At 51.7% G+C, this 22,215-nt stretch overlaps 1 protein-coding gene across 1 annotated transcript; it reads left to right on the top strand.

The window, feature by feature from the left end:
- Nucleotides 1-1,085: 1,085 nt before the first annotated feature.
- ECHDC3 (enoyl-CoA hydratase domain containing 3) lies at nucleotides 1,086-21,663 on the top strand. Its single transcript, XM_032881603.1, has 5 exons — nucleotides 1,086-1,335; nucleotides 5,369-5,490; nucleotides 7,083-7,180; nucleotides 12,127-12,327; nucleotides 21,289-21,663. Exons 1-5 carry the CDS (start codon nucleotides 1,169-1,171, stop codon nucleotides 21,598-21,600), a joined length of 900 nt encoding a protein of 299 aa, XP_032737494.1. The 5' UTR covers nucleotides 1,086-1,168; the 3' UTR covers nucleotides 21,601-21,663.
- Nucleotides 21,664-22,215: the final 552 nt, after the last annotated feature.

Here is a 22,215-nt window from a genome sequence, read left to right as displayed (position 1 = left end):
GGCTCTCCGCTAAGCAGAGAGCCCCATGAGGGACTCGATTCCTGGACCCTGAGATCATGACCTGAGCCGAAGGCAGAGGCTTAACCCACTGAGCCACCCAGGCGCCCCCCCCATCAGACATATTTCAAAAAGATGCTTTTGTTGACTAAAATACTTGAAACAGGACAGCAGTGGGAGATACAAGTTTGTGTCCTGAGACCAGAGCAACTCCTGCCGAGGGTATCTACTACTGAAAATGAGCATGTAGTCAATAAAAATAAAATATTTAAGAAAATTTTTTAAAACCTCCAAACTTTGAGAGTTTAGCTAACACATGACAATGAGAATATTCTTATTATACTTAAGCTTTCAGCGACAGGAAATTCTCTGTCTCCTGTAGGGCCAGCCGATTAGATCCTAAGAAGGATCTCTCTTTCCCTCCCGGGTGCATTTGAAACACCCAAGAGACAGATGCAGGGTTTCCGAGGAGACGACATGAAGTCCTTCAAAAGTCAACGCCTGTATGGAATGCACCTCCCTTTGGGACCTGTGATCACCTGCGACGCCTGAGCGGGTTTGCGGGGGCCGGGCGGAAGTAACAACGTGGCCACCACAGCTCATACCAGTCGCCACCTGCTAACCCTCATTTTCCTAATCCAGGCAAACCACATTCTCGGCGTCGATGCAGAAAGAAGCCCGCTCCCCGCCTCCCCTGAACTCTTTACGGCAAACACTTGGCCTGCAGGTTTGGTGTCTGCGCACCACCCCAGACTCCACCCCTCAGCCCCACGGGGGCGGGGCGGGGCGGAGGGGGCGGGGCCTGGCGGGGCGGAGCCAGCAGGGCGGGCGGTGAGCAAGAGGCCTGACGGCGCAGTGGGCGGTATTCGCGGCGGGGCCTGAGGGCGTGGAGGGGAGCCGGGGGCGGGGGGGTCGGCGGAGGTGGTGGCGCAACGCAGGGAGGCGGGGCCGGGCATCTGAAGGGGCAGGGCCGGGCGACGGAAGGGGCGGGGCATAAGGGGCGGGGAAGGGGGAGGGTCTGGCCTACCGGAGGAGACAGACCTAGACCTGGCGTGGGAGTTCTAGCTTTTTGCGGGTGTTGCTGCGACCCTCAGCTGTTGAGGCGCAGGGGCCCGGCTCGCACCCGCGACCCTCGGGGCGTCCGGCCCTCTGGGGCACGTCTCTGGCTGCCATGGCCGCCGCCGGCTTCCGGGCCTTCGGAGCAAAGGGGCCCGCCTGGCTCGGGCGAAGCCCGTGGGCCCAGCTCTCCGCCAGCTTCTGCTGCAGGGGTCCGGCCGGGGCCCAGCGGCCAGAGCTCCCGCCGCGACCCACCCGCGCGCGGCAGCAGGACGGCATCAGGTCAGCGGCGGGGCCGCGCGGGCGCCGGGCCCTTCCGGACCAGCCCAGGGGCCTAGCGGGGCAGCTCCCGGGTGGGGGTGGGCGGCAGGGACCCGGGCAGAGATGGGCAGTCACCGCACGCGGAGGCCACCGGGGACTCGGCCAGGGGCCAGCTATATCCGCTGGGGACACCAGTTTGTCCGTCTCGGCCAAAGGAACCCAGCCGCGGACACGGGGTTTCCTCAAGTCACTTGCCTGGGCACTGTAGCATTTCGGATCCTGCAGGACACACCAGAAAATTTCAAATGGGACAAACTCGGAAGGCCCCAGCACTGCCCCTAAACCCCCGGGGCAACGGATCCGAGTCTTCAGTGGGTTTTAGGCTCCGTGTGGGCAGCTCAGCAGGTGGCCAGACCGCTGCTGTGGCCTTGAAAAAGAGGTTCTGTGCTTCTCACAACCTTGACCTGGTTCCAGCGCCAGGTTAGGCAAAGCCGAGCTGCTCCTTGGCCCTGTCCCAGGAGTATCCCAGTGGGGGCAGGTCAATATGAAGGACGAAGGGCACACTGTACTAAGCTCTGCCCTGTGGCTCAACAAGCCTAAAACCCTTAAAAAACAAAACAAAACAAAATGAAACAAGAAAACCGGTGCACAAACTGGAATTGGAGTAGCAAAGGTTGAAGGACCGCTAGCCCCATCCAGGCCTCACCCTATTGTTTGCCCCACCAGGGCAAGGGTGCAAAGAGAGGCCTACCCAGCGTGCTAAGTATTTAGAAGTCACAAATCAAACTAACAGCTAAATACGTTTTCTTCTTCTACCCTGAGAAGTGTGTCTTCATAGACCTGGAAGACCATGCTCGAATTTATAATCCTGAGGCTCCTAGGAGTTTCCCCAAAGCAGTGGCGAGCCAGCTGCTTGCTGGCCTGCAACTTTCTTTTCGTCCCACCCTATGTTCACCCCCTCTCACTTCTCCACCCCTCCTTCCTGCTGCTCTGCCAGGAGCTTGGCACACGGGTCTGCAGACACCCCATCCAGTGTGCCCACATTCTCTCTCTCTCACCTCCCCTCCTAGAAATAATTGTACGTGGCCACCCCAGGGGCTTAAGGATGCCCCTCTGCAAAGCCAGAGAATTCCAGAGTCTCAGGTAACCACAGCAGGGTCTGGAAGGGGGTGGTGACTTCCAGGTGGGCATATCATTCTATTCAGGTGGACTCCTGGCTCATCTGGCAGGGCACAGCTGGAGCTGGGGTACCCAGAAGTACCGGGCCCGGGCAGGGCTCCTTGCTCATTGTCAAGGGTGCCCCTGCTTCTGCAAATCTGGTTCAGAACCCTGACATCTGGCATGGAGCCAGTGGACTGAAGGTCTGGGTGAGTTCTCCGGAGCTAAACATGAGTCAGAAAGGGAGACGATGGGAAGAATCAATCTGACATAAATGCTCGGAATCAATAAGTGGGAACCTCCAAACGCACCACAGAAGCAGTGGTATGTTAGGCATGAAGCTGGTGAGTTTGAACAACTCAGTCACACCTCAAGCATCCCTTTTCAGAGCTGTTCCTCTCAGCAGTGATCGTCATGGAGCAGGAATTGGAGTACTGTGCTAGGCACAGTACAGTTGCTACCCCTAATCCCTCTAGAGCCTGCGAGGTAGGTTAGGTTGTCCCCATCCTACAGTGAGGAACCGAGTTCAGAGAGGTGGCCACTGGCTCAAGGCCACACAGCTGGGAGGAAAGAAAGCCAGGAGGCAGGAAAAGGTCTGTCTGCCTCCGAAGTTGTTTCCGCTCTGCTCTCTAGCTCAGTGTCCTTGCCACTGAGGTTTAAAAGGGGTGGCAAACAAACAAACTAACAAACCTACCTAGGTGAGATGAAAATTTCCAGGAGTTAGTGAAATTGGCTGTGAAAAATCAAAATGCTATTTGGGGTCATTAATTCGCTCAGCAGGTATCTGTTGAGTGTCTGTGTGAACATGACAGGTGCCTCGCCTCATGAACTTTCTGGGGGTTTAACAATGATGTGATGGGCTCCAGATAGCTCATCAGGGCCTCCCCAGGGCCCATCTCTTGCCCTGCAAACAGAAATACTACTTTTTGTCACGTGCTCTGGCAGTAACCTCCCTCTTAGTGATTCCCTCTTCCGGTGGTCGTGTTGGTGAAGCTGTAGGTGCAAGGCGTCACACGTTTCGACCCAAGATAGTCACTGGGAGAATTCAGACTGCTAAGATTCTTAGCAGGTATTATCAGCTTTGACGGCCAGTTCAAGAGGGAAGAAATAGCAGTCTAAGAAGGCTTTCAGTTTCTGGCTTGAGCAACTGAGTGGTAGCGTTAAGATGAAGGGAGTTGGGGACGATGCCCCAGGATGGTCCAGAGGACGTGGGAATGAACTTGTAGAGTAGACCTGGAGCTCAGGACGGAGGTCTGGGTGAGGGCAAAGGTTGGAAGTCATCAGCATAGCGGTACCAGCTGAAGCCAAGTCCATGGTCAGGTTGCCTTGGAAGAGCATGGAACAAAAAGTGGCGGGGGGGGGCGGCTCTGAGGATCACGTAGGGGTGAGCAGAAGGCAAGGAGCACCCTGAAGAAGGAGAGGAGGACAGGCTAGAGAAGCACCAAAAGACAGGAGACAGAAGGAGAGCATGATCCCAATGGCCACCAGACTTGTTCTGACAAGGAGGAGATGCTGGGCGAGGACAGATTGAGTGGAGTAGCAGGAACAGAAGCCTGGCTGGTCTGGGTTGAGAAGTGAACTCAGCAATTCAGAGCACTCTGACAGGGTGTGCAATGCACAAGCCATGGGATTAATGGGCCACATATGACCAGACACTGCTGCGCAGCAAGGGGATCTGGGCGCTGGCATCTTTCTGCACGATTTTGCCCGAGGCCTTAGAATTTAATTTAAGCATATGTCGCTGACGGGATGGCAGCTCTGAGATTTGCTACAGAAAGCACATTCATTATCTTACTGGAAGGTTCGTGGACACTTCTTTTACGACACCCCAGAATGCGGGTTTCATTGCATATCTGCCTATCAGCTGCTAGTCATTCTCAGCACCCAGGAGGAAACGTGACTGTCACAGCCATCTGAAGGTGGCAGCAAAGCCAGAACGGTGTCCCGAAGAAGTGGGTATTCGTATAGCGCTGGAATAAAGTCACTCACTGGAGTGGTTTTCCAGAAGCCGGTGGCCCAGAGGGCGAGTTTAGGAGGATCCAGGCTGACACACAGCAGGAGTTATCAGATCCAGAGAAAGAGTGAGAACGGCAGTAATCATGGAGGTGGGGACAGAGGGGAAACAGATGCAACGTACAGAACAACAGCCTGGGGTCTGGTTCCCCCCCATTCCATGTAAACGCACAAAGAAGACATTCCTGTGTACAGGCAGCCGGACGACAATATAGCGAGACCTTGGCATGCCAGCTCCTAGTCGGAGGACATGTCCCGAAAGAGCCCCCTTGCTGTCCACTCCTTCCTTCTGCTCCTCACACATCCCCTGTTCTCAGTGCGAATTATTCTGCAGAATTGCAGGATGCTGCTCGAAAAACATGGAAAGATGGGGTCATCAAGATGTGTTGGCTGCTGTAACCGCACTGCCCCCTTGATGGGGTGCACGGGAGGAGATCTGGGGGTGTGTTTCCATTCTCGGCTCCTTCCCTGACCTTACTCTCTTGAAGAACAGCAGAGAGAGAGAAGTGGAAGGTAGCTACACGTGGCAGCTTCCTTGGGTCTCAGAGGCCTCACTGCCTCTCGGAAGGAACAGTGATGGTTTCTGGAACTGCTGTAACCTACCCTTTGGGGGGAGGAGGCCGTCATGTTTCTGACCGCAAACCTGGAGAAAAAGAGAAATCCAGGGAAAGGGGGTGGGAAGCCCAGCCCACATTTTGGGTAGTCTCCTTGTTTTGCCTTAGCCATATCTCTCGATAGTTGGCAGACCCTCTCAGTAGCCTCTAAGCACCAAGGGTTCCCTTTCTTGTGTTTTATAAAGAGCCCCCAGGGTAAGAAAGGAATCAGGGTCCTCATTTGTTTTGACACGTGTACTTATACAGTGATTATAAAACGTTCTTCCCAGGAACATTGTCTTGAGTGATCCGAAGAAGAGGAACGCGCTGTCATTAGCCATGCTGAAATCTCTGCAGAGTGACCTTCTTCACGAAGCCGAGAGCAAAGACCTAAGAGTCATCATCATTTCAGGTACTGACCTTCTCAAAATTCTTTGGTCAACTGAGGCATTCCTTCCCCTCATGGGAGAATTGTTTCTGAAGCTCCTTTACAAGAACATTATGAACAAAAACCCCTGTGTAATTAGCGGTGGAAATTATAGGGAAGATTACTGTGCAGTGAGAGTATGTCTTTTTCCATTTTGTCGGACGTGTCAGGTAGGAAACATTGCCAGCCCTGGCTGTGCTGGTCTCCCCATCAAAGTCCGAGAACTGATGTCTTCATGGATCTGATCAGATGGGTTTAATCACTAAAGCTTTCGGCAGACTACCTAGCTGGTCAGGACAGGTTGCTGGGCAATTGACTGGTCTTTCCCATTCTTCCTAAGCTTTCAGCCGAGATCTGTGGTCTTCTTCAAGGGTCCCAGGAAGCATGATCTATTTTGCTCATTTCTTTCCTTCTCTATTTCCAGTAAGAACTTTTACCAAGTCGTCTGGTGATGATGACAGCGGCATAAATAACAGCCTGCCTGCATTGTAAAGCAACCACAGAAAACAGATGCTGCCCTATGATGCACTATTTTTTTAAAAAAAGTTAAAAAATCTGTGTTTCTGGAGGCAGATACGTAGAATGTTACTTTCTTCTCTGTGATTGAATGTAAATTTTCATCTTTTTAAAAAATCTTTTAAATTTTATTTATTTATATATTTATTTACTTATGAGATAGGGCGTGTTCCCACATAAGCGAGGGGAGGGGCAGAGAAAGAGAATCTCAAGCAGACGTCACGCTCATCACAGAGCCTGACACAGGACTCGATCTCGTGACCCCGAGATCATGACCTGAGCTGAAATCAAGAGTCAGGCGCTTAACCAACTGAGCCACCAAGGCGCCCCCAAATTTTCAACTTTTTATATGGCGAGGGGGGAAGAAATAGAACAAATATTGTCCAGGAGCCATGGTGGTTGTAAGCCGGGTGCAGTAAGCCGGGTGCTAACTCACAGCCACACAATTTTCTCATTGGCGTGCCAGGAGTAACATCGTCTGTCCCAGCAGCCGCAGCCAAAGGGAAGTAGGAGAAAGTGCTACCAGCTGATGGGTTGTGTCCATTTTGTCATTGTTGTTAATAGCAATAGTATCAGTAAAACCACATCGTCCAATCCTTCCTCACAGTCCGACCTTCCTGATCCCAACCTGTGTGGGTGGCCGCGATCTGTGGACGGAAGGACAGGGACACTGCGGGAGGCGGGGTGGATTTGATGGGCCCAAGTGAGTCTATACAGTCAGGCCGGACCAAGTCCAGACACAGAAGTGTGAAACCAGCAGATAATTCTGGAAGGAGGACATTTGCCATGGTTACTGAGCCTTCTTGTTGGTATGGCATGTTTTCACTGGTTCCACCACAGACCTTCGAGAACCCATGCCTCCCCTTACTTTGTCACCACAAAACCCTGGCTGTCACTTTGCAAGCAAAATGGAATTATTCTATCAGAACTGAGCCAGCAACTCAAAGTGTCCACGGCATCAGCGCGATTGCTGTTACATTACCTGGGAGGTACATAAGGGAACGTTCAAGCTCTGGCTGCTTACTTCTCTTTCTTTTCTTTTCTTTACTGGAAACGTGCAGCTGAGGGGCCCGTTTTTTCTTCTGGGCATGATTTAAAGGAACTGACGGATGAGCGAAGCCCAGATTATCACACTGAAGTGTTTCAGACCTGTTCTGAGGTAAGCTGGGCTGAGGGGTGACATCACAGCTCAAAAATGAGAGCCACGTGAAATACTGAATGATGCTTCCGGTGGACACACAAGGCTTTATCTCTGAGACCGAGTCCCTGCAGACTGGTCATTGGCCCATCCTTTAACCAGGCCACTATTTGGTTTCGATTTTCAAGTGGGCACTGTTGGCAAGTGATCTTGTTACCTGCCGGAGAAAGGTCGATACAGGCTGGTGCTGACAGTGGCCGCGTCCGGGACCGTGGGGGTGTGTCTTGGTAGACGTGTCTCAAGTCAGAGGCAGAGGGTGGGTGTGAACATCTGTAGAGGGGAAGGGCCCAAGATCAGTGTAATTTTTTAAAATTTTAAACTAAAACAACTCTGTTAATGGCAGAGAGAGAATATTTGTGAATGGAATAACCATAATGATTTTAAAGATTATTTTTCAAACCCTTCTTCCGACCAACCTTTGTAATCACCGCCTCCAAGTGGAAAATGAACCTCTTCATGTTTACTTCTCATGGTCTGTGTCTTTAACCATACGAAGGAGAGAAACTGCCAGCAGAGAGGAGGAAGAGGAACAAAAGGCTTGCAATGGTTATAATCACACCGAGTCCACCCCAGGTCATGCTTTGCTTGTTTCATAACTCGTTATTGAGCACCACTGTATGCACAGTACTTGCCAGGCACTGAGGGAAAAAGAAGGAAAAACAAACCTCCTGCCAAACTGAAACTGGAAATGTAGGTGAGAAGCAAGACAGAACACAGCGTCAGGGGAGCCTGGGTGCCGCAGTCCACTAAGCAACCGACTCTGGGTTTCGGCTCCGGTCCTGTTATCAGGTTGTGAGCTCGAGCCCCATGTCGGGCTCCACGATGAGCGTGGAGCCTACTTGAGATTCTCTCTCCCTTGCCCTCTGCCCCCCGCATGCTCTATTTATTTTACAAATAAATAAATCTTTAAAAACTCTCTTAAATAAACCAATCTTAAAAAAAAAAAAAGACCAAAAGCAGTTTCATAACCTGGCCCTAAAATTACTTCACCGAATTTTTCATTCATTCATGGACTTGCTCACGTATTTGGTCGTTAACGATTCAACAAGTGTTTCCTGATACCTTCTCTACAGACAAGACAGAGGCGCGCACCAGGGAGGCTGGCAGGAAGGTGACTGAGATGGCTTCTCGGCCACCATTTGTTTCCCTTGCCTTTCCAGAATGCCGTACGGAGAGCCCGTTAAGACTTTTCTCATGTCGACAAGCCAGGAAAGCAGTTGACTTGGGCTTCACGGAGACGCAGAGGCAACCCGGAGCTAAGGCTTCGGTGTTTTGTTCCACACCAGTGATGTTTATATAACGTTCTGCTCTGGTGTTTGGCAAGGCACGGCGCTTTAGAAGTGATTTCTCTACAATATCCACTGTGTTTGGCTAAAACAGAAAAGCATGAAAGAGAACCACTAGAGCCCTTCCCTCCTCCCTCAAGGGCCTGCTTTTATCACTCTGCTGTGGTGTCTTCACGAACTGAGATCCCAACGGGTTAGCCAGACGGCCACAGGGGAGCCCGGCGCTGCTTCAGAGGAGAAAGGCCAGATTTCATGGACGCTGGCAACCCCTGGATGTCTCGGGCTCACTGAAAAAGACAGAGTGCATAAACGGGACCTTGTCCTAACACGGAGATCGGAGCGGAAGTGCCCTGGTTTCTTGAATACTTCTAAGAAAATCACAATGTCTTGGACAAATAGGAGCACCATGAACTTGGAAGATTTCCGTTTCCAAATGTGATCAACGGACAGATTGGGACAGAATGAGCTAGAGATTTCACTGTTCTGTTCACACACGAGAAAATGCGGGTTTAGAGAGGAAGACGGAGATTCCTGACTTGGCTCAGAATCTAAACTATAGCAGATTCCTTGCAGACACCAAGTGCCACCTAATTGTTAATTATTTACAAACTAGGAATAGGGTAAATGGAGAAGGAGAAAAAATCGTGACTATGGGAGACCAAAAGTAACCCTTTGTGGAGCTGGCCCGACACATTTCCCTGGAGACCCACTGCGTGTGTCCCTTCTTTTGTCCTGTTGAAGTCTGAGGTGGAAACCTTAGTCCAGGAAGAGAGTCTTCTCTTTCTCCTCGGCCTCACCGCTGAAACGGCAATGGGACAAGGCTGCTCGCAGAGCCCGCAGTCATGCTACTGAGTGAGGCTAAGCTGTAGTTACACTGATGCCGCATTTGGAGAAGGCAGAGAACCCAGGAAAAATACTTAGTTCAGGAAGGTAAACTAGGAGGGAAAATCATTTCTTGACTACCAAGGGATTGGCTGCCTCAGCTGATTTGTTATCTAACTTGTCTTTGTCTTTTCTGTGTTGCTAACTTTATTTGAAGTATGTTTTGGGGGCACGCGGGTGGCTCAGTCAGTTAGGGGTCTGATTCTTGATTTCTGCTGCGGTTGTGATCTCAGGGATGTGGGATCAAGCCCCATGTGGGGCTCCTCGCTCAGCAGGGAGTCTGCTGGAGAATCTCTCTCTCCCCCGCCCCACCATGCGTGTGCACATGTGTGCATGCACACTCTCTCTCAAATAATCTTGAAAAAATAGAAAAATTTAAGAAATAAAAGACATTTTTGGGGTACCTGGCTGGCTCAGTCAGTAGAGCATGTGACTCAATCTCAGGGTCATGGGTTCAGCCCCATGTTGGGCATGGAGCCTTGTTAAAAAAAGTTACTTAAAATATGTTTTAATTATACAAATAATAAACATGGAAAAATTTGAAAATCCAGAAAAAGGCAGGAAAACAAACTGCTGATACTAGACCATGATCATACCACCCAGAGAGAATGCTAATATTTAGTAGATTTCTTTCAAATCTTTTCCCACATGAACCTATTTGTCTGAATAATCATACATAGGGGCAATTATGCTGTATAACTGTATAATGTGATTATAGCACTGAATGCTTAACCATGTGCCATGTAATGTTTTGAATACTTTAGACATATATAGAATTCTCATGTTCTAGAAGATTGGTTCTATTCTTGTGCCCATTATTATACCCAGATGTGAAGACTGGGGGATAGCCAGTGGGTAAGTGGCAGACTGGGCATCAGACCCCAGGAGCCTGGCTCCAGCCCACTATGCAAGGTCAGACCATGCTGCTATGTCTGGTGGAAAATCTCAAAATGAGAACACGGCGTTCCATTAAGTGGACAATTAGTTTACATAGTCACTATACTTATTTACTTATTATTTTTTTAAAATTTTATTTGAGAGGGAGAGAGAGAGAGAGGGAGAGAAAGAGAACACAAGCAAGGGGGAGAGGGAGAAGCTGGTTCCCCCTGAGCAGAGAGCCTGGTGTGGGGCTCCATCTCAGGACCCTGGGATCATCACCTGAGCTGAAGGCAGACGCTTAACTGACTGAGCCGCCCAGGTGCCCCTTATTTATTTATATATATTCATTACTTATTAGTTTATCACCACTATAAAATAATTTTTTAATAAAATAATTTAACATCTCTGCCTAGACACCTTTTTACCCTATTTTAGGATTATTCCTTAGAAATGTTCCCTAGATGAAAAGTATAAATATTTTTAATATTGTTGGGATCTACTCTCAGTACTTTCCCAGCAGGTGGTATAGACTCCTAGTGCTCCATAGCAGGCACACGGGAGACACAGACCGTTCAACGCTAATCGCGGCCAAGTGACTTTTCATAAGTAACCAGCTCATTAGGCGACAGACGACACTCAGAGCCAAAAAGAATCTTTCTTTGCTGCAAGACGCTACAAGTTCTTGGGCAAGAGTTCTCCCCCTGCTGCTGCAGTTCTCTGAGAATGAGCTCAGTCACTGACCACACTCGTCCTCGCCTAGAGTTCTCAGAGCCCCTACATCCGGAGCCGTTTGGGGTGTGGATATGCACACGTGCATTTTTCTGAGGAGAAAGTCAATAGCGTTTATCAGGTTCTCACAAGGTGACCCCCTAAAAAAGTCCAAACCACTATTATAGAACATGATGTCATATCCCTAAATATATTATCATTTTATAGTACAGCTGCCGAATAGACCATGTTTGTGAATGCAGAAGGCGGAGTTCCTTGGGCAAAACCTTCAAACCAAGGAAAGTCATTTTTTCAGAGTGGCCGCCGAGGAAGCAAACCCAGATGTAGTAGCTCCTTCCCACTTGCCCTCCTTCCCTGCCAGGGTTCAAAGTGCAACTGTGTATACGTCCAAGTTACCATAGTGACACAGTCTGTTTTGTGTGACATAAAAAAAAAAAAAAAAAATGGAGAAATCAACCACGGTATTTGGTAAGCTGCAAAAATAAGTTCCAGAAATTTATGGAGTGGGGGAGGGGTCGCACGAGCCAGTTTTTGGCTCCTCTGTGTGCCAGAAGCCCCGTTTAGGGAATTTTGTTTATTTTGATCATGACAGGGTTCCTTCCCACTGTTATAAAGGAATTGAGAGGACATTCAGGGCAGTAATTTGAGAAGTAATTTGTCTTCCAGCTTCATTTTTCAAGGAGGTAGCAAATACCAGTTTCAGACTTGCAGCGGGCGCGGTTCCCCAGAGATCAGAATCAGCTCTGTGCTTCATGGGGGGCTGCTGGGGACGTGGTCAGAGGGGACCGTGACCTCACAGAGGGTCCTGCCAGGTGTAGAAGGACCAGGGCTGTGTCATCAGCCAGACGCTATTTCAAATCTCCCCGCCTGGGCGAGTTCCTTCCCCGCTGAGCTTTCCGGCCCTGGTTGTCACCTACTGTCCCCTCCTCCCCTGGGTCTCAGGAAGACCAAACAGTTGGTATTTGATGCCAGGTTAGTTCTCTTCAAGCTTTCTTTCACCCTTTTTTTCCGAGACTCTGATCGAACGCATAGGGGACATGCTCTGGGAAGGGTGAAGTCACAGAAAATCGTCCGTGTGCGTGTTGCATTTTGCTTTTGGCAGAAAACGAAGTCGTGTGTTTGCCCTTTTAGGTCATGCTGCTGATCCAGAAGCTCCCGGTCCCCGTCATTGCCATGGTGAACGGCTTGGCCACTGCGGCCGGCTGCCAGCTCGTTGCCAGCTGTGACATTGCTGTGGCGAGCGACAGGTCCTCTTTCGCCACCCCCGGGGTGAACATCGGGCTTTTCTGCTCCACCCCTGGGGTGGCCCTGGGGAGAGCGGTGCCGAGGAAGGTAACTGAACACCCTGTGGGCCCTCCCCATGCGATCCCCCAGGGCACGGGGTGGTCGGTTCCAGAACTCACTGGTTACAAGGACTGGATCAGGACGTTCCGCCCAGAGTGTTTGACGGGCTGCGCTGCAGTGTCCCTTCTGAAGCCAAGTGTGGGGGCGGGGATGGCTGGCACCTGTTCCTCTGAGCTTCTCATCGCGTGTCACCCTCGCGGGCCCCTCAGGACGACTAGTTAGGGTCCTGCTTTGTTTGCACACATTCTTGTCCTCTTACTGGCCCTGCCGTTGAAACTCCGTTTTGTTGGACCACCTGGGGGGACCTAGGCCAGTATCAGGAGGCTAGGATGCTAGTGTCCCCGGCTTACTGCTTGCCAGCGATCTGTCTTGTTCCAGAAAGGACTGAAAAGAGCTGATTCCCTGAGTGTGTCAGGTTCGCAATGGTTGTGTTTGAGGAGCAAGACGAGCCCGTGCTTGGCATACTGGATCTGCCCTGGAAGGAGCCACATTACATGAGGTGGTCGGTCGTTGCTGACCACGGTGACGTCCACGTTCTTCATGAAACTCGTTCTTCCTATCCCATCATAAAATAAGATTTACTAAGGAGCTCTTAAGTGTAAACCAGGGGTTTTCCTGTTCTAGAAAAAAATACATCCTCATTCTCAACTAGAAATGTGTTTCCAGAAAGGGAGAGGTTGGCAAAGTTGCAGAATGTAGGGAACCTAAACCGCTTTCTAGAATATATTATCCATTTTAACGTCAACTACGAAAATTAGCAGTTGCCCACATGCCTGAGGCACCAAAGAGATGAGACCCCAGGGAAATCAAGCGGCGGGAACAAGAAGTTTAGGGATGCGTTCCTTCCCCTAATGGTGCCTCATTAGTTTTCACAGAAATGTGTATTTGTGAGAAAGGTCTGAAGGCAGAGTGTGAGAGCACACACCCTCAGGAACAGTGGCTGAAAGTGGGCAGAGGTGAGCTGTCAGACGTAACAGCTTGCCAAAAGGTTTGCAGACTAAGCGGGTTTCATCCTGTCAGGAGACAAGTTCACTTTAAATGCATGTACGGTAATTCAGCAAATACTTCTTAAGTCTCTCCTCTGTGCCAAGTACATGAAATCAAAGTGCATCTCAAGTAGATTGTCGGAGCTCACGGACAAACTGCCGTACAATTGTGCAAATCAAGTCACGAGGCCTGTCGCATCATCAGCAGGTGGACGGGTGACCCCATCAGCAGGTGTTCATCTTCCTTAACACCTGATGTTCTGGAAGGGTCCATAGTGAGGCACCCAAACCTTTGTATCAGCCCTGCCGTTAGGATAAGAATCCATTCTTTCTTAACACAAACTTTTCCCATCGAGGCTTACAATGGAGTCCTAGAAATGCAAACATTGTTATCACATTTGTCAAATTTTAAAAGAGTTTTTGAGAAGAGAAAAAAACTCACATGTGACACACATAGGCCTTAAGTTTCCAGGAAGCCCGGTGCTCAGAACCACACTGCCTAACTACTTGGCATGACAGATGAAGGGGCAGGACATTGCAAGAACAAAAGTAGCTCTGACTTCCCCTGGGTAGTTTTGGCAAGGGCCAGGCCTGCTGAGAAGACGAGGGCAGAGTCTCCAGTATCGTCCCCACTCAGCTCCTTGATCTGTGCTCCTTGTGATCTGACCCCCGGGGTTCTTCCCAGTTAGCAGTCTGAAAGTGGTTCAGAGCTATCTGCAGATGTCTTTGCCTGTTGGGTTCATTACTCCCCAGAGGCGTGAAGGGGATACACAGTTTGGGGTCAACACTCATGATCTGAAATCACAATACTGATAAAGGGAACTCAGTGGGAAGAAGTCTGTCAGAACCTAGGGCCTTTGCCAGGTTGCTGATCTTCAGGTATCACCTGTGCTGCCCCCTGGAGGAGGCAAGTAGGAATTCATAAAAATCTAAACCTAACCGGAAACACCCCTCCCTGCGGTCATTGCTTGATTGCACCCCTATGAACACATCCATACACAGGCCCGTGGGCTTCGGTGGGTGGGGGGCACACGTTTCCACTGCGCGTAGCCACAGGGAAGCAAGCAAGTGCTTTTGCAAACTTGCCTGCCCTGAGAGCTCTATCCTTTCTGCCCCAGCTAGAGCCATGGGTGTGGGTCCACCAGTGCCCTCTGCTGGTCACCGTGGGAAATGGCTCAGCTGTGCTGGAGATGGAGGGCGGCGGTTTCCCGGCAGAGATGGAGTGCAGCCCTTGTGTTCAAGCCAGACTGAGCCCGGGCGTGAATAATTTTCCACATTTGTAAACTGTATCTCTCCTCTGGCATGAGTTAAATAATGCATCTTCACTGCACCTTCTAAACACTGCCTTGGTGCAGCTGCTCTCTTCCCCAGCCAGAGCGGGCCCTCAAGCAGCTGGTATCCCAGGAGAGCATGGGAAAATCCGAACCCCAACTCCCCAGCCCATCACTTCTCTGTGGTGGGAACGCTGGCTTCCATCTAGTTGCCTGGGGTATCTGTGGAATCGGATTTCCTCAAATCCCATTAGAACAGAGTAGAACTGGGCGCCTGGGGGCTCAGTGGGTTAAGCCTCTGCCTTCCACACAGGTCATGATCTCAGGGTCCTGGGATTGAGCCCCGCATCAGGCTATCTGCTCAGCAGGGAGCCTGCTTCCCCCCCTCTCTCTGCCTGCCTCTCTGCCTACTTGTGTTCTCTGTCAAATAAATAAACAAAATCTTAAAAAGAGAGTAGAACTTCCAAGCTGGAAAGAGTGTTAACGTCTTGCTACTCAGCCTGGTTTGGAGACCACCAGAGAGCCTGAGAAATGCAGGGTCCCAGCCCCCTAGACTGACCACATCAGAATCTGTACTTGAACAGAGAACTGCACAGCCATTGGCCTCTGCGCTTTGAGACCATGTGGTTCAACCCCCGATTTACAAAAGGGTTTGAGGGGGCAATTCAGGGCCTTACCTGATATCTCCCAGCAACCAAACCCACCTTGTGACTCTCCGTCGGCTTCCTTCCTTCCTGAGCCCTTACTGCATCGCCAGCCAGTTCTTACCATAGGTGTGACTCGAGGTGCCCCCAAGACCCTTCGGCTTTAAAGAATCACCCCCTTTCAGGGCTGTGATACCTAATAGCCAATCAGAGTCATACAAATGTACACTTGGAATAGGCGTGTTACTATCATCAGTGCATTTATTAGGTGCTGACTGAGTGCCCAGCAGGGTAGTGTTAGCTATACACTTACTGTCTCTCATCTCTGCAATCCCGTGGGAGGACGGAAGGCTCATTCCTACCTTCAGATGAGGAAACAGACTCAGAGGGCTTAAGTTGCATGCTTAAGATTTTGTGGTTAGTAAGTGGCCCATCTGGGATTGGAACTCGGGGGACCAACTCCAGACCCAAATCTTGCTGCTCTCAGGGTTTGCCTTGGCCTCAGGTGCTGTTGTTTTTAACACAAGTGCCCCAGGAAGAGGAAGTGCGAAACCCCCAGCTTGTTACAGGGACCCAAGAAGTGCCATCATAAAAGGCAGCTTGAATTGATGAAGGAAAAGGATGAGAGAAGGTGCTTTCTCTCTCATCTGAAGCAAAGATGGTGCTGATTAGCTAGAGAATAAACAGGCTTTCTTTTCTTTAGAGAGTACAACTCTTGTTATCCAACCCGCCTGGGTAAAATCTTTGTAAATCAGTATGAGCCCAGGAAGCAGATGAGGAAACCAAGGCCCAAAGAAGGGGATGAACCAGGCGGGGATGCTGACCTTCCTTCCATCAAGACTTCAAGGGTTGCGTGAATCCCCTTAAGACCTTCCTGGTCCCTGGGAATGAAAGGAACGGAAGTGCCCGGGAGAGCGAGTCCCTGCCTGGTCCAGGTGGACCCCGGTGCACCTGTCTCGGGGCTGCCCCGGGCCAGCGATGCCTCCCTCAGGAAGAGCCATGGGGGCCCCTTCCTCCCTGTTCCCATCTAGTCAGACGCATCCGTCGTTTGCTAGAAGGAAGCCGCTCAGCTAGCCACCTCTCCACCATCCTCCTGGGACATGACATGTCTGTGGCGCTGCCTGGGTGTGCAGAGGGACTGAGAAGCAGAGCCGGCGCGCCCAACTCCAAGCCCCTCGACCACACCGAGGCCACCCAGATGGGGCTCCAAAGCACACTGAGACTTGGAGCACAGCCCCTCCTCGTGACCCCTCGTGATCCCTCTTCATGGGACAGTCTGTCACTTTCCATCTAGTGGGAGAGAGGATGGGGACATAAGTGAACTCACTACCATTTAACAAATCAGTTTTTTTGTGTGTGTGTGTGTGTGGTTTTTTTTTTTTTGCTTGTTTTTTTTTTTTTTACTGTGAGTCTGTGTAAACGATAATAAAGGGGGTTTGCGCCCAGAAGGGAGGATGATCCAGGAGTGGAGGGGACCCATCCAGACATTGTGGTCCCTTCACCCACCTGTAGGCAAGGCTGCCTTTAGAGCATTCCAGAAAGATGAGCATCTTGTGTCTTTGACAGTATTTCCTTGTGAGGTGATTTCTGAATTTAGCAGAACCACACCCACTGGCGGTGGTAGGAGAGGCCGGGATGGTGTGTAGGCGCCATTTTACTTCTGAGTGTGTCGAGCATGAACTTCAGAGGGTGGACTGATCTCTGATGGTCGCTCGCGTTCTGACCATCTGTCTGTCTCTGTCCTTCTCCGCTTGGCTGGCTGACTGACTGAAAGGGAAAATATCTTCTATCCAATAACAACCCCTCATGCTATAGCTCAAGGTCACTTCCTTTTTGTGGATATTAGAGACCCTGAAGTAACATTAGGAATCGTTTATCTAGACGGCAATTTAAGAGATCATGTGTTCTCCCGTGGGCAGAGCTGCCTGGGCCTGACAGACGGGGTGCCCTATTCACTCCTCCCCAGGGGTGAGGACTCCACATTCTCCCAGACTCATTCAGTTCACGAACTTGGATGTCTTTTTTAATGTGTTTTTGGCGTTGCTTCAGAATTAAGACATTACAAAAACACACAGTCTTCCTGGGTATGTATTGGTCACCTTGGGCTGCTGTAGTACGTGCCAGGGACTGGGCGGCTGAAACAACAGAAATTTGCTCTCTCACAGTTCCAGAGGCTGGGTGTCACAGCTCGATGTGCCGGCAGATGTGAAACCTGGTACGAGCTAGCCACCTTCCTACTATGTCCTCATATGGCAATGTGAGAGAGACATGAACACAGAGATCCCTAACTCTGCTCCTAAGGCCCCCAATCCTATGGAATCAGGGCCCTACCCAATGACCTCAGTTAACCTTAATTACTACCCCAAAGGCCCCAGCTCCAAATACAGTTGCACTGGGGCTCAGGACTTGCACACGTGCGTTTTGGGGAGACACAGTTCAGTGCATAGCACTGCCCTGGATTCTTGGAGCTCTCCTCTGTAAGTCTTTGTGGGGTGAATGGATGCCCAAGAGAAGATTGGCTCTGCTTGGAGTTCCTGCATACGGAAGCTGGCCCGCAGCCCCCAGCTTAAACGCAGACTCGTGCCAGGTCCCTCGAGTGAGCAGAACCATCATAGTTCTTTCCCCCGGTTCATGTGTTGCTGGACCGTTTTCCCCTGCATTTCTGTCACACTCCATGTGCTATGAGCCCTGAGGTCCTTCGTTAGCTGTTCTTTGCCGCATCTCTGAGAGTCATTTGTACACATGCATGCCAGCTGGGGAAAGGGGACGAGAAGCAACGTGCCCAGGGGTCCCTTGGAGAAGCTACACTCCGCAGACAGGACCAGGCTCCTGCCCACACCCTGGTCTGTGTCCAGGCCTGCAGAAGCTTGGACTCCAAAGGACTCACTCTGAAAACTTCTTGATCTCTTGGGCCCTGGCAGTGGCCCTGGCCAGACAGGAGCTCGGTTGGTGGGTCGTGGAAGCAGAGGAAGGAGAACAGAGCCAAGGAGGCTCAGGAAGAGAGCGACACTAATGAAAGCATCCGTTGGAGGAAGGCATTGACAAGGGACCGTCCCACGGACAGATGATGAGCCCGGCCAGCAAGTAGGGATGGCCCAGGATGGATGAATGCCTGTCCTCTGAGCCCGCGAAGGGAACACTGATGCTTTGACTGTAACGATTTCCTCCTTACCACTCTCCTAGCATTCACAGCTACTTGTTTTAAGAAGATTTTTATTTATTTGTGAAAGAGAGAGAGTGAGAGGGGCAGAGAGAGAGAGAAAGAAAGGGAGAGAATCCCAAGCAGGCTCCCCACCCAGCATGGAGCCTGACACGGGGCTCGTTCTCAAAACCCTGAGGTCATGACCTGAGCTGAAACCAGGAGCTGGACACTCAACCGACCGTGCCCCCCAGGCACCCCTCATAACTACTCTTGGAAGGCTATTTGAGGTCTTGCCCATTGCTGTAAAGGGATTGCTGTAAAGCGATTGATGACTGTAAAGCGTCTGATGACTTGTCTTCACCAGATTTTATTTTTAGTGTTGTTTTCAGGGCTGGCCACTGTCTGCTCTGTGGTCCCATGAATTTCTGGAGAGCCGCCTGCATGAATGGAGGAAAAGAAAGGCTGGAAGGTGCAGTGGCCCGGCTTTCCCCTGGCTTCTCACCGGAGTCCCTGCTGACATGTGCTTGTCAGGCAGTGACAGAGCCGACATTGTCCCGGCCCCTTCGTGTGACTCACTGGGTGTCTTCTGCGGGGTCTTTGCAGCCCTTCCTCAGCAGGACCTGGCTTTTAGCTCTACGTTCAACCAGGGGCTTCCAAGAGGCTTTGACGCCATGATACTATTCCCGGTCAACTAATGCACAGTCTCTGGGGTGACCCACAGGCATAGACTGACCCACAGGCATCGCGTACCTGCTGCCTCCCACGTGCTGACATCACACGCCCCCAAACTGGACATGCTGGGATTTAGTCCACTGCCTAACCTTGCAGAGGGGAAGCCGGGGCCCAGCATTACGTGCCCCAACTACCAGTCCAGTGTGTTTCCCACCTGTCCCCACGATGGCAGGAGTCCCCGAGCCCGGCCTTCTGACCCCTCCCTTCTTACCAAAGCTCCGCCCCTAGCTGCGACAGTCTAGCCTCATGATCTAGAAAAACCATCTAAGTCAGCGGTTCTCTCTGGAAGCAACACTGGCTCAGGCGGACATCTGGTAGTGCCGGGGGGACGTCTGTGAGGGTCGCAGCTGTTGGGGTGGGACACAGAACTCCTGGCATCTGGCAGATAGAGACCAGGGACGCTGATGAACATTCCACAATGCACATGGCAATCCCGCACCACAAGATACGACCGGGCCCCAAATACATGACGGCACCAAGGCTGCGTAGCATGATCTAAATGCTAATGACCCCAAAATTTTATCTCAGTCTAGTCCCATTACCCACTACTGCAGAGGAAACCACCCATAACTCAGTGGCTCAAAGCAACAGCAGCAGATTGTTGAGCTCGTGAATCTGCAATCCGGGCAGGGGTCCCCGAGGAAGCTTCTCGGCTCTGCAGCATGTGTGGCCTCAGCTGGGGGAACAGAAGATGCGGGGGTGAGCATCATCTGAGTGCTTGCAGACCCCCGTGTCCAGCTGCTGGGTAGCCTCTCGGCGGGGACCCCAGCTGGCCCGGTCACTGGAACTCTTCACACGGTCTCTCATGTGTCTCAGACTTCCCCATACAACATGGCAGCCAGGTTCCAAGACCAGGCGGCCCAAGCAGACGAGCCAGGTGGGAGCTGAGCCATCGCTCTGACCAAGCCTGCGAAGAACGGAAGCCTCCCCCACCTGCCGTACCACCTGCTTTCATCCATCCACTCCTCCAACCACGCATCAATACTTAGTAAGCCGCCTACTGTGTGCAAGAACGGAACGCAGAACTCAACGGAACAGTTTTGAATAAACTCCGTGATCTGGTGGCGTTCACCTGCCAGCAAAGGCGATCACGATACACAAGATCAACGTGTCGAGCACGTGGTGTGCTAAACGGCAGAAGCGCAAAGGATGAAGACACGGCCGGAAAGGGGGAGAGTGCTGGGTGTGACCTCCAGGTTGACTAGCCTGGTCTGGGAGGACCGTGGGGACAAGAGGACGCAGGAGCGGAGACCTGACGGGGACGAGGGCACCAGTCCTGAGGACACCTGGGGATGGAGCATCGCAGGCGGAGGGGACACCAAGTACAAGCTCCCCAAGGTGACAGCATGCCCAGGGCGCTCAAGGAACATCAGGGCTGCAGGGGGTGGGGGGAGTAGACAGGCGCCTCCCCCCACCCCGGCCCGTGCTCTGTGTGCGGCGGGAATCATGAATTTGAATCTCAAGAGGCCAGACTTTGTGGAAAGAGAACGGAGGTGCAGTACACGGCAGGCTATGGGACAGAGCAAACCACGAAGAGTAGGGAGGCTCTCCCCTCGTTCTGCAGGCCTGGAAAGGGTGGGGAGACGGAGGTGGTTAGAAGGAGGCAGGCTCTTGTGTAAGTTACATCATGCCGGGATCCCGAGTCTGGTCCCTGGAAGGCATTTCCTTTCAACACCCCCGTCTCTGGTTTTGGGGGGGCTGGGCTTTCAGTCAGACTGTGGTGGTGGCATCTCTGAGCATGTCCCTCCTTCTGGAAAGTGGCCCCTCCGTCGGTCTGGGGCAGGCCTGGGGCTTCAGTTTTGGTGCCCTCCCATCAGATGTCCTGTACCTGGCCCTTGCAAGAGACAGAGGGGAGCCCCTGGCTTCAGGGGGTGCTGGGAGATCAGCTCTGGTGAAGGAGCTAGGGAAAGGCCTCTCTGCCTTCTCCAGGAAGGCGGGGAGTCGGGTTCTTCCCTGGGCACTCGCCTTCTCCTTGCTCTTGGAAAGATCCAACCCTGTCCCTGGCAGGAGTCTGGGTATTGTAGACGTCGGGCCTGACGGATGACGTGTTATTTGAGAAAGCAGATAACTGGGCTGAGGTGGTAGGGAAGTAGGCAGAGTGGAAGGGAGAGGGTGGCGCTTGGCTAGCTGGGGGTCACAGGGAGCATGCCTTAGTAACACATTTCCTCCCTCAGGTGGCCTTAGAAATGCTTTTCACCGGGGAGCCCATTTCTGCTCAGGAGGCCTTACTCCACGGGCTGCTGAGCAAAGTTGTTCCAGAAGAGCAGCTGGAGGAGGAGACCATGAGAATCGCAAAGAAGATTGCCTCCTTGAGCCGTCCCGTGGTATCTCTGGGCAAGGCCACCTTCTATAGGCAGCTGCCCCAGGACCTTCGAACAGCCTACCACCTCACCTCCCAGACCATGGTGGACAACGTGGCCCTGAAGGACGGGCAGGAGGGAATCAAGGCCTTCATCCAGAAGAGAAAACCCATCTGGTCGCACTGAGTGTTCTCCTCAGAGAAGCGGAGGAAGAGGGAACCTCTACTCCCTGCCTTCTTCCCAAACTCCTCTGCTTTGTCTTGACTGCATAGACAGCAGCCTGCTGTGTGGTCCGTGCGAAAAGCTGTGATTTCCTGGGGGAGGGAAAAGGTGGAGAACAAATCAAGTGGAAGCCGGCCAACACCTGTGGCAGCTGGCTGTGGTAGGGGGAAGCCTGGTGCTTGAGGTGATCCTTCAAGGACCCTAAGTGGGGGATCACCTGACACAGGAGAGGGTGAGGCTACACGGAGACGCAGCAGGAGGCTGCCAACCGGGCTCTGCCTTCAGAAATGTCCCCTGAGGTCATTCTGGCTGCCTACTGGTGGCCAGATGTTTCCAGTCTCCACAAGACCTTCTCCACACTGAAAATCTTGTTTCTACTTCTCAATGGAAAAGGCTTTGGGATAGTCTTTTATGATTTAAAAAGATTAAATATTGAGAGGGACTGGTAATTTTATCTTTCCCCAGCCAGACTGCAGGGTGTCCGAGAAAAGAAAGGGAAAAAAAAATCAATGTCCTCTTTTTGGTGAGCCTGTCCCTGGGGGCGCATACCAGGTGCTTGACATAATGAATGTCCTGGCC

The sequence above is a fragment of the Lontra canadensis genome, unplaced genomic scaffold (genome assembly GCF_010015895.1).
Source record: "Lontra canadensis isolate GAN:19392208 unplaced genomic scaffold, GSC_riverotter_1.0 scaffold76, whole genome shotgun sequence".
Taxonomy (NCBI): Eukaryota; Metazoa; Chordata; class Mammalia; order Carnivora; family Mustelidae; genus Lontra; species Lontra canadensis.
Note: the sequence above shows the minus strand (reverse complement) of the source record. Positions and strands in the feature narration are given on the sequence as shown.